The 13,390-nt window shown below is 46.7% G+C and overlaps 1 protein-coding gene across 1 annotated transcript in view; it reads left to right on the top strand.

Moving 5' to 3' along the window:
- Nucleotides 1-13,390, top strand: part of kl-5 (male fertility factor kl5) — a 341,950-nt gene that overhangs the window by 13,596 nt on the left and 314,964 nt on the right. Inside the window, exons 7-10 of the mRNA XM_070997903.1 lie at nucleotides 33-600; nucleotides 653-765; nucleotides 815-1,106; nucleotides 1,166-1,319. Coding sequence (XP_070854004.1) covers nucleotides 33-600; nucleotides 653-765; nucleotides 815-1,106; nucleotides 1,166-1,319 — 1,127 coding nt within the window. The remainder of the gene's footprint in view (nucleotides 1-32; nucleotides 601-652; nucleotides 766-814; nucleotides 1,107-1,165; nucleotides 1,320-13,390) is intronic.

A 13,390-nucleotide genomic window follows, 5' to 3' on the forward strand; every position in this document is an offset into this window, starting at 1 on the left:
TAGAATGTAATATATAATTTCTGGCGTTTTAGGCACATATACAAGGAGTGCCGAAACTCTCTTAAGAAATTTAAGATCGGAACAACTTTTAACTCGCAAGATTGGACCTGGCATCCTGAGGAAATTTTCGGACGATTAGACAAGTTTTTAATACGATTGGAAGATTTGAAAGACTTGTTTAATACTGGCCGAGACTTTCAAAAGTTGGAAAAGATTGTAATGGGTGGGCTCAAGGGACGTCAGATTACTAACGCATTAGAAAAAATTCTTGAAGAATACAACAGCATTTACCGAGAATGGACAAACATTCAATACAATCCCATTGACCCGGACGCTGAGAACTCTCACTTCGCAAAAGACCGTATTAGCTTCAAAGCAAAGACTGATGTAATGGAGCGCATGGTCTCTTTCCAGTTTGAAAAGGGACTAGAAGATACACATGATCTACTCCTGGCAGGCTCTCTTCTTCTCCGACCCATTATTAGAGAGCACATTGATCCCTTTATGCATGTTGTTATAGATGACTTCGAGGAAGAAATCAGAAGTGTAAAACAGGAATTTAATAATTTCAAGAACGTGTTTACAGTGTTGGGCCTAAATGTGAGTTATAAAGTCTAAGAAAAGTAGTAATTTACTGGTGCTTTGCATATAGGAACTTCCCACCGATGATTGTTTTCCAAAGGTTTCCGGCGCTGTGTCATTTCTTAAGAAGCTTAGACATCGTATCAACACTTTACACAAAGAGCACGAACTTTATGAATATCCGTATGTACTAATTAGTAATATTGTATTTGTTAGAATAATTTTTTTGCAGACTGTTTGACAACGAACGTGGAAGTTATGTTTTTGAGATTTACAAGCTGATGCTTCAGGAAATAGATGACTTCACCAAAACTATCCTAGACAAGTGGTCAAGTGAGTGCTGGCAGGCCATCCAGCAAGATGTAATTTTAACTCTGCTTGAAAAAAAAGGGTCGAATGAACTAAAAGTCAATTTTAGTGATCGACTAAAATTTGCCTTAAAAGATATTAAAGTAATTCGCCTTCTTGGCTGCGATATTTCAACTAACTTAAAGAAATTCTTCAGTCGGGAAGATGAACTCTGGGTACTTTTTAATAAGCTTATTAATTAAAGTTTTTGTAATTTTTTCGAATTTTCCTGCAGCAAGCTCGAATTAAGCTTATGCGGATTGCTGAGTGGTATAACGACACCTACGATCGTGCACACCCGACCGAAAAACGACTTATTGCGGCGGAAATGATATCAATAGAGGAACAAATGAAACCATTAATCGATTCCACTAAATGGAGCGCATTTAGTAAGTTTATAAAAAATTAAATATCATTTCGATCACAAATAAAACTGACAGACTGACAGACTGACAGACTGACAGACTGACAGACTGACAGACTGACAGACTGACAGACTGACAGACTGACAGACTGACAGACTGACAGACTGACAGACTGACAGACTGACAGACTGACAGACTGACAGACTGACAGACTGACAGACTGACAGACTGACAGACTGACAGACTGACAGACTGACAGACTGACAGACTGACAGACTGACAGACTGACAGACTGACAGACTGACAGACTGACAGACTGACAGACTGACAGACTGACAGACTGACAGACTGACAGACTGACAGACTGACAGACTGACAGACTGACAGACTGACAGACTGACAGACTGACAGACTGACAGACTGACAGACTGACAGACTGACAGACTGACAGACTGACAGACTGACAGACTGACAGACTGACAGACTGACAGACTGACAGACTGACAGACTGACAGACTGACAGACTGACAGACTGACAGACTGACAGACTGACAGACTGACAGACTGACAGACTGACAGACTGACAGACTGACAGACTGACAGACTGACAGACTGACAGACTGACAGACTGACAGACTGACAGTCTGACAGACTGACAGACTGACAGACTGACAGACTGACAGACTGACAGACTGACAGACTGACAGACTGACAGACTGACAGACTGACAGACTGACAGACTGACAGACTGACAGACTGACAGACTGACAGACTGACAGACTGACAGACTGACAGACTGACAGACTGACAGACTGACAGACTGACAGACTGACAGACTGACAGACTGACAGACTGACAGACTGACAGACTGACAGACTGACAGACTGACAGACTGACAGACTGACAGACTGACAGACTGACAGACTGACAGACTGACAGACTGACAGTCTGACAGACTGACAGACTGACAGACTGACAGACTGACAGACTGACAGACTGACAGACTGACAGACTGACAGACTGACAGACTGACAGACTGACAGACTGACAGACTGACAGACTGACAGACTGACAGACTGACAGACTGACAGACTGACAGACTGACAGACTGACAGACTGACAGACTGACAGACTGACAGACTGACAGACTGACAGACTGACAGACTGACAGACTGACAGACTGACAGACTGACAGACTGACAGACTGACAGACTGACAGACTGACAGACTGACAGACTGACAGACTGACAGACTGACAGACTGACAGACTGACAGACTGACAGACTGACAGACTGACAGACTGACAGACTGACAGACTGACAGACTGACAGACTGACAGACTGACAGACTGACAGACTGACAGACTGACAGACTGACAGACTGACAGACTGACAGACTGACAGACTGACAGACTGACAGACTGACAGACTGACAGACTGACAGACTGACAGACTGACAGACTGACAGACTGACAGACTGACAGACTGACAGACTGACAGACTGACAGACTGACAGACTGACAGACTGACAGACTGACAGACTGACAGACTGACAGACTGACAGACTGACAGACTGACAGACTGACAGACTGACAGACTGACAGACTGACAGACTGACAGACTGACAGACTGACAGACTGACAGACTGACAGACTGACAGACTGACAGACTGACAGACTGACAGACTGACAGACTGACAGACTGACAGACTGACAGACTGACAGACTGACAGACTGACAGACTGACAGACTGACAGACTGACAGACTGACAGACTGACAGACTGACAGACTGACAGACTGACAGACTGACAGACTGACAGACTGACAGACTGACAGACTGACAGACTGACAGACTGACAGACTGACAGACTGACAGACTGACAGACTGACAGACTGACAGACTGACAGACTGACAGACTGACAGACTGACAGACTGACAGACTGACAGACTGACAGACTGACAGACTGACAGACTGACAGACTGACAGACTGACAGACTGACAGACTGACAGACTGACAGACTGACAGACTGACAGACTGACAGACTGACAGACTGACAGACTGACAGACTGACAGACTGACAGACTGACAGACTGACAGACTGACAGACTGACAGACTGACAGACTGACAGACTGACAGACTGACAGACTGACAGACTGACAGACTGACAGACTGACAGACTGACAGACTGACAGACTGACAGACTGACAGACTGACAGACTGACAGACTGACAGACTGACAGACTGACAGACTGACAGACTGACAGACTGACAGACTGACAGACTGACAGACTGACAGACTGACAGACTGACAGACTGACAGACTGACAGACTGACAGACTGACAGACTGACAGACTGACAGACTGACAGACTGACAGACTGACAGACTGACAGACTGACAGACTGACAGACTGACAGACTGACAGACTGACAGACTGACAGACTGACAGACTGACAGACTGACAGACTGACAGACTGACAGACTGACAGACTGACAGACTGACAGACTGACAGACTGACAGACTGACAGACTGACAGACTGACAGACTGACAGACTGACAGACTGACAGACTGACAGACTGACAGACTGACAGACTGACAGACTGACAGACTGACAGACTGACAGACTGACAGACTGACAGACTGACAGACTGACAGACTGACAGACTGACAGACTGACAGACTGACAGACTGACAGACTGACAGACTGACAGACTGACAGACTGACAGACTGACAGACTGACAGACTGACAGACTGACAGACTGACAGACTGACAGACTGACAGACTGACAGACTGACAGACTGACAGACTGACAGACTGACAGACTGACAGACTGACAGACTGACAGACTGACAGACTGACAGACTGACAGACTGACAGACTGACAGACTGACAGACTGACAGACTGACAGACTGACAGACTGACAGACTGACAGACTGACAGACTGACAGACTGACAGACTGACAGACTGACAGACTGACAGACTGACAGACTGACAGACTGACAGACTGACAGACTGACAGACTGACAGACTGACAGACTGACAGACTGACAGACTGACAGACTGACAGACTGACAGACTGACAGACTGACAGACTGACAGACTGACAGACTGACAGACTGACAGACTGACAGACTGACAGACTGACAGACTGACAGACTGACAGACTGACAGACTGACAGTCTGACAGTCTGACAGTCTGACAGTCTGACAGTCTGACAGTCTGACAGACTGACAGACTGACAGACTGACAGACTGACAGACTGACAGACTGACAGACTGACAGACTGACAGACTGACAGACTGACAGACTGACAGACTGACAGACTGACAGACTGACAGACTGACAGACTGACAGACTGACAGACTGACAGACTGACAGACTGACAGACTGACAGACTGACAGACTGACAGACTGACAGACTGACAGACTGACAGACTGACAGACTGACAGACTGACAGACTGACAGACTGACAGACTGACAGACTGACAGACTGACAGACTGACAGACTGACAGACTGACAGACTGACAGACTGACAGACTGACAGACTGACAGACTGACAGACTGACAGACTGACAGACTGACAGACTGACAGACTGACAGACTGACAGACTGACAGACTGACAGACTGACAGACTGACAGACTGACAGACTGACAGACTGACAGACTGACAGACTGACAGACTGACAGACTGACAGACTGACAGACTGACAGACTGACAGACTGACAGACTGACAGACTGACAGACTGACAGACTGACAGACTGACAGACTGACAGACTGACAGACTGACAGACTGACAGACTGACAGACTGACAGACTGACAGACTGACAGACTGACAGACTGACAGACTGACAGACTGACAGACTGACAGACTGACAGACTGACAGACTGACAGACTGACAGACTGACAGACTGACAGACTGACAGACTGACAGACTGACAGACTGACAGACTGACAGACTGACAGACTGACAGACTGACAGACTGACAGACTGACAGACTGACAGACTGACAGACTGACAGACTGACAGACTGACAGACTGACAGACTGACAGACTGACAGACTGACAGACTGACAGACTGACAGACTGACAGACTGACAGACTGACAGACTGACAGACTGACAGACTGACAGACTGACAGACTGACAGACTGACAGACTGACAGACTGACAGACTGACAGACTGACAGACTGACAGACTGACAGACTGACAGACTGACAGACTGACAGACTGACAGACTGACAGACTGACAGACTGACAGACTGACAGACTGACAGACTGACAGACTGACAGACTGACAGACTGACAGACTGACAGACTGACAGACTGACAGACTGACAGACTGACAGACTGACAGACTGACAGACTGACAGACTGACAGACTGACAGACTGACAGACTGACAGACTGACAGACTGACAGACTGACAGACTGACAGACTGACAGACTGACAGACTGACAGACTGACAGACTGACAGACTGACAGACTGACAGACTGACAGACTGACAGACTGACAGACTGACAGACTGACAGACTGACAGACTGACAGACTGACAGACTGACAGACTGACAGACTGACAGACTGACAGACTGACAGACTGACAGACTGACAGACTGACAGACTGACAGACTGACAGACTGACAGACTGACAGACTGACAGACTGACAGACTGACAGACTGACAGACTGACAGACTGACAGACTGACAGACTGACAGACTGACAGACTGACAGACTGACAGACTGACAGACTGACAGACTGACAGACTGACAGACTGACAGACTGACAGACTGACAGACTGACAGACTGACAGACTGACAGACTGACAGACTGACAGACTGACAGACTGACAGACTGACAGACTGACAGACTGACAGACTGACAGACTGACAGACTGACAGACTGACAGACTGACAGACTGACAGACTGACAGACTGACAGACTGACAGACTGACAGACTGACAGACTGACAGACTGACAGACTGACAGACTGACAGACTGACAGACTGACAGACTGACAGACTGACAGACTGACAGACTGACAGACGACAGACGACAGACGACAGACGACAGACGACAGACGACAGACGACAGACGACAGACGACAGACTGACAGACTGACAGACTGACAGACTGACAGACTGACAGACTGACAGACTGACAGACTGACAGACTGACAGACTGACAGACTGACAGACTGACAGACTGACAGACTGACAGACTGACAGACTGACAGACTGACAGACTGACAGACTGACAGACTGACAGACTGACAGACTGACAGACTGACAGACTGACAGACTGACAGACTGACAGACTGACAGACTGACAGACTGACAGACTGACAGACTGACAGACTGACAGACTGACAGACTGACAGACTGACAGACTGACAGACTGACAGACTGACAGACTGACAGACTGACAGACTGACAGACTGACAGACTGACAGACTGACAGACTGACAGACTGACAGACTGACAGACTGACAGACTGACAGACTGACAGACTGACAGACTGACAGACTGACAGACTGACAGACTGACAGACTGACAGACTGACAGACTGACAGACTGACAGACTGACAGACTGACAGACTGACAGACTGACAGACTGACAGACTGACAGACTGACAGACTGACAGACTGACAGACTGACAGACTGACAGACTGACAGACTGACAGACTGACAGACTGACAGACTGACAGACTGACAGACTGACAGACTGACAGACTGACAGACTGACAGACTGACAGACTGACAGACTGACAGACTGACAGACTGACAGACTGACAGACTGACAGACTGACAGACTGACAGACTGACAGACTGACAGACTGACAGACTGACAGACTGACAGACTGACAGACTGACAGACTGACAGACTGACAGACTGACAGACTGACAGACTGACAGACTGACAGACTGACAGACTGACAGACTGACAGACTGACAGACTGACAGACTGACAGACTGACAGACTGACAGACTGACAGACTGACAGACTGACAGACTGACAGACTGACAGACTGACAGACTGACAGACTGACAGACTGACAGACTGACAGACTGACAGACTGACAGACTGACAGACTGACAGACTGACAGACTGACAGACTGACAGACTGACAGACTGACAGACTGACAGACTGACAGACTGACAGACTGACAGACTGACAGACTGACAGACTGACAGACTGACAGACTGACAGACTGACAGACTGACAGACTGACAGACTGACAGACTGACAGACTGACAGACTGACAGACTGACAGACTGACAGACTGACAGACTGACAGACTGACAGACTGACAGACTGACAGACTGACAGACTGACAGACTGACAGACTGACAGACTGACAGACTGACAGACTGACAGACTGACAGACTGACAGACTGACAGACTGACAGACTGACAGACTGACAGACTGACAGACTGACAGACTGACAGACTGACAGACTGACAGACTGACAGACTGACAGACTGACAGACTGACAGACTGACAGACTGACAGACTGACAGACTGACAGACTGACAGACTGACAGACTGACAGACTGACAGACTGACAGACTGACAGACTGACAGACTGACAGACTGACAGACTGACAGACTGACAGACTGACAGACTGACAGACTGACAGACTGACAGACTGACAGACTGACAGACTGACAGACTGACAGACTGACAGACTGACAGACTGACAGACTGACAGACTGACAGACTGACAGACTGACAGACTGACAGACTGACAGACTGACAGACTGACAGACTGACAGACTGACAGACTGACAGACTGACAGACTGACAGACTGACAGACTGACAGACTGACAGACTGACAGACTGACAGACTGACAGACTGACAGACTGACAGACTGACAGACTGACAGACTGACAGACTGACAGACTGACAGACTGACAGACTGACAGACTGACAGACTGACAGACTGACAGACTGACAGACTGACAGACTGACAGACTGACAGACTGACAGACTGACAGACTGACAGACTGACAGACTGACAGACTGACAGACTGACAGACTGACAGACTGACAGACTGACAGACTGACAGACTGACAGACTGACAGACTGACAGACTGACAGACTGACAGACTGACAGACGGAGTTATGTGGTCGCAGTAACGTAGAACCTACTACGGGGGCATCAAGGCTCAGAAAAATCGTAGCAAAATCTTCAGCAACCATTAGGTTATTAAAAACCAATGCTGGCACCTAGTCTGGATACAGCCAGGAAACCCTTGAACTCCTGCTAGACACCCATTTCCCTATAAACCCCCAATTAGTGGAGGACGTCTATATAGAGGAAACCAACGATCAGAGCATTGCCAATATCTCAAACCCTGAACCTTTATACCTTCCCACATCACCCCAAAGGACTTCCGCCCGATTAGTCTGTCTTCTTGTTGAAGACCCTGGAAAGGCTAATTGACACCAACCCAAGCCTACTACATGCGTACCGTAAAGGTACGCCCTTCACTCCCTAGTATCTTATATAGAGAGGGGTTTCCGCAACAAGGAATACTCTCTGGCAGCTTTTCTAGACATAGAAGGCGCCTTCAACAACGTCACCCCACCGGCTGTCACTGGTGCTCTGACTGAACTGGGCATTGAGCGGCCTATAGTGGGACTCATACACACAATCCTTACCAACAGTGTAGTGTAGGCCCACTCGACCAGGAATGTCAGCAGAGGAACCCCACAAGGGGTTATAGTGGTCAACAAACTGCTATCACTTCTAAAAGAGGCGGGCACTAAGGTGGTAGATTACGCGGATTTTCCCAAAACTACACCAAACGCGCCTAATCCTAACCCTGTCATCCTTGACAAAAAGCACCCCTGGACAGACAAGATCCTAGATCGCACACGCAAAGCGGCAATAGCTCTCTTCGCTTGTAAAAAAAGCCGTTGGGATAAAGTAGGGTTTCTCCCCATGATAGTTAGTTCACTGGCTATACACTGCAACAGTCAGGACCATTCTCCTCTACGGAAACATCGAATGGTGGCCTTCCCTAGAAAAGAATTGTAACTTCCGGATCCTTCACAAGATCCAAGGAATCGAAGAACTATGCATCAGTGGCGCGCTTCGCCCCACTGCCACTTAAGCATTAAACACAATTCTTGACCTCCAACCCCTGGACCTACTTGCCAAAATGTCGGCATCTGCAACAGCGCTGAGGCTCCGCGAAGCAGCGGCATGGATAACAGGCTCTACGGGTCACTCCAGTATCCTAACAAACCATACATCCTTACCACATAGTACAGACTACATTCCACCCAAAGTCAACATCGAAATAAGATACAAGATCTTCATACCCACCCGTACAGACTGGGACAACCTCCCACCCCAATTCGAAAACGCCTTCACAGCCATAATGTTGGTCAATTTACCGAAAGGACCATATGAAGAATTACCCGTTGAAGCGACAAAATCAAACATAGTTGGATCAACTCCACTCAAAGTTCAGACTCAAAAACTGAGGTGTGGGGCAAGTGTGCGCCCTTTCCCACGTAAGCAACACCTGGTGAAAAATTGGGTAAAGGGACCAAAGGGAAATGGAGATACGCAAGCAGCAAAGCGAGACTGAAATGCGCCACCTACCCCTGATCTCAATATATGGTTTTGTGGGCGGTAGACAGATTTAAGCGTTATGGGCGTTAGAGTGGGCATGGCAAACTTTTTTGGATCAATCGATAGGTATTGACGAGATTAATACATTTCAGTTAAAATTTTTTATCTAGCATAGAAATTGTGGGCGCCACAGGTTTAGCCCCTTTGTGGGCGTTAGAGTGGGCGTGGCATATTCGCGTAACAAACTTGCGCTGCGCTCAAGGCTACGGAATCTAAATCTGAAATCTCAATTCCGTGTTCATACTTACGATTTTTTGAAGTTTGTGGGCGATTTGTGGGCGGTAAAGTGGGCGTGGCAAACTTTTTTTTTGGGTCAATCGATAGGTATTGATAAAAAAAAAAATGTATTTCAGTTAAAATTTTTATTCTATCATCAAAACTGTAGGAGCCACGCTGCTTGAACAAATCAGGAATCTGCATGCCAAATCCCAATTGCCTAGCTCTTATAGTTTCGGATATCTCAGCGTTTGTCCGAACGGACGGACAGACATACGCGGCTAGAATATATATACTTTATGGGGTCAGACACACTTCCTTCTGCCTGCTACATACTTTCCGACGAATCTAGTATACCCTTTTACTCTACGAGTAACGGGTATAAAAATTACAAGACCATTATCGGCGAAACATCCGATTCAGTAAAAGTAAAAATGGCAAAAACTACTAAAAAAGGAAAAGCAGCCAAAAAATTCACAACTGAAGTTGACAGCTTACGAAAGCTACTTGAAGCTTCGTATATTGATAAAGTATTACCCGCTGAACACGCAGAGAAATTCAGCAACAAGGAGGCTATAAACACAATGGATAAAAATTGTGAGCATGGCCGTCTCAAAACAATCATTGAGGCAGGCAAATCCTCATCAATGAATGAGGCTGTGACCAAGTACATACAATGTAGTACTCAAATGACAGGCGATGCAAATTTAATTTTATACCCGAGAGGACAAAACTATCGCGGTAACGTTTACCGATTTACTCGGTAACGGTAGACGTAATAGAGGACGTAGTAAACTACGTTACTATCGAAACTACAGTTATAACAGATATTTCCAAAACAAGAGAGTACGATGTAGTCGATGGCCTCGACTGTTACATACCCATTACTCAGCTTAAGGGAGTGCGAGAGGAATGGAGATATGCTTAAAGAAGCTCAGCTTTTTTCACTAACACACCTGGTCAATAGCAATTTGGTGGCTTGGTGGCGTAAAAACCCCTCATTTGCATGTGGTGTCCAATCTCGATTGACTTGCAAAATATTGATTATTATTTGGTTATGACTTTTTAATGAATGGTCCGATGTTAACAACAAAGGCTCATTAACATTTTTACAAAATATCAAAAAATTTGGGCGCTAGACGGGAAGAATGCTATAGGAAGGCCAAGGAATTACATGCCAAATCCCAATAGCCTAGCTTTTATAGTTTCGGAGATCTCAGCGATCATTCGTACGTACGGACGGACACACGGACATGGCTAGATCGACTTGACTAGTGTCCTGATCAAGAACATTTATACTTTTTAGGGACTGCTACATACTTTCAGACGAATCTAGTATACCCTTTTACTCTACGAGTAACAGGTATAAAAACGGACGACACTGATGCTGAAGTTTATTGGAGTGAGCCCAGACGGCGGCAGAGTATGTTGCAAGATCTGGAGCTTACGACGCTGGAAGACGTAATTGAACTGTGATTAGACACCAGGGACGAGCACTGCCAGCATAAGCTAGCACTGCTACGCAAGGGTAGACTTCTGAAAAGAAGAAACGCGCTATACAAACTAGGCCCTTACTTCGACTGTATCGGTGTGCTACGACAATATTATTTTGGACCTGTTCTGGTGGCAATAGTTAGAAACTTCATAGGCAACTTCATAGACAAGAACCGGCTCTAATGTGAGTTTACCAGCTCTGAGATGATGTGGAAGTACCTTCCTTCAGTTATACAGACTACGTCCCACCCATAGTCAACTTCGAAAGAAGATACAAAATTCATATACCCACCCGTTCAGACTGGGACAACCTCCCACAACGCCGTCAACATATACACTGACGGCTCCAAGTTTAACTCCCAAACAGGTGGGGGAATCTTCTCCCCCGAACTAGACATAAAAGTCTCATGCCGCCTACCAGACCACTGTAGTGTTTTCCAAGCGGAAGTGATGGCAATTCAGGAAGCCACTACCCACCTGAACACGTCTGTACATAAAGACAGTGATATCTTCATATTCTCGGATAGTCAAGCTGCCCTCAGGGCCCTCGACTCCTACACAACGAGCTCAAAAACAATCTCTGAATGCCGCAAATCTCTTAACGAGATGGCCACTCATCTGAGAATCAACCTCATCTGGGTGCCTGGGCACCGCAGCATTGAGGGCAACTGCATAGCAGACGAGCTGGCAAGACAGAGGACAACCGCCGATATCCTTCGTGATAAGGACACGGTAGGGATGCCCATGGCTACCTGCAAGCTCCTTCTCAGGCAGAGATTGTACACTCTTTCCAACAACCGTTGGAACTCAATCTCAATATGCCACAATTCTAGACTCACATGGCCAAACTATAACACGAAAAGAACAAAATCTCTCCTACATTGTAGTAGAGAGGACATCTCCACTCTCCTAAATGCCCTCACGGGCCACTGTCTTATAGGGACTCATGCGATAAGGCTGGGTCTAAGTAACCACGACTTCTGCCGCAGCTGCAAAGAGATAGACGAAGAGGAGAGCATCGAACACCTCCTATGCTTCTGCCCAGCGCATAACCTAAAGCGCTTTCAAACCCTAGGTAGCTACACACTTCCGAACCTTGCGGCCATTCAGGACGTAAGCATTCAAAAACTACTATGTTTCTTAAGAAGAACAGAATACTTCGCGAAGGCAGAAAACCCATGAGCTAGGGAAACGGATCTTTCAGAGATCATGTGGTATCACAAGGGGCCCATTGTGGCCTAAGTGAGGGGACTAATATTTAGTCTCCAACCACTCCTTCCTAACCTAACCTAACCTTCCTTCAGCGTCGCCCCACTCCGAGCGCCTGGTACGATCAATTAAGGGTCTTATCGACCGCACGACCTTCGGACGAGCTGCATCGCGGAGCAATACATACTGCTCATCATTTTCTAAAAAAAAGTGGATTACGTCTCAGCAGCTTGCAGATACGTTCTTAAAGCGGTGGCTTCGGGAATACTTGCCGGTGATCAGTAGGCGTGGACAGTATTGCCACTATAGCAAAACGCTGCTTGCAGAAGATATTATCTCGCAGTTATATCTAATAGGGTACAATTTACTCGGAATATACTGGCCGGTAGTGTTGATATAGAATAAAAGATCTAGTTCGGCGGAATATTTTTGTATATGCTTGAAGTCTTTGTAAAAGTATAAATGCAATTTTGTTTCGATTATCAATATCTATCGTATCTGCATTGTT

Source organism: Drosophila suzukii, chromosome Y, assembly GCF_043229965.1.
Source record: "Drosophila suzukii chromosome Y, CBGP_Dsuzu_IsoJpt1.0, whole genome shotgun sequence".
Lineage (NCBI taxonomy): Eukaryota > Metazoa > Arthropoda > Insecta > Diptera > Drosophilidae > Drosophila > Drosophila suzukii.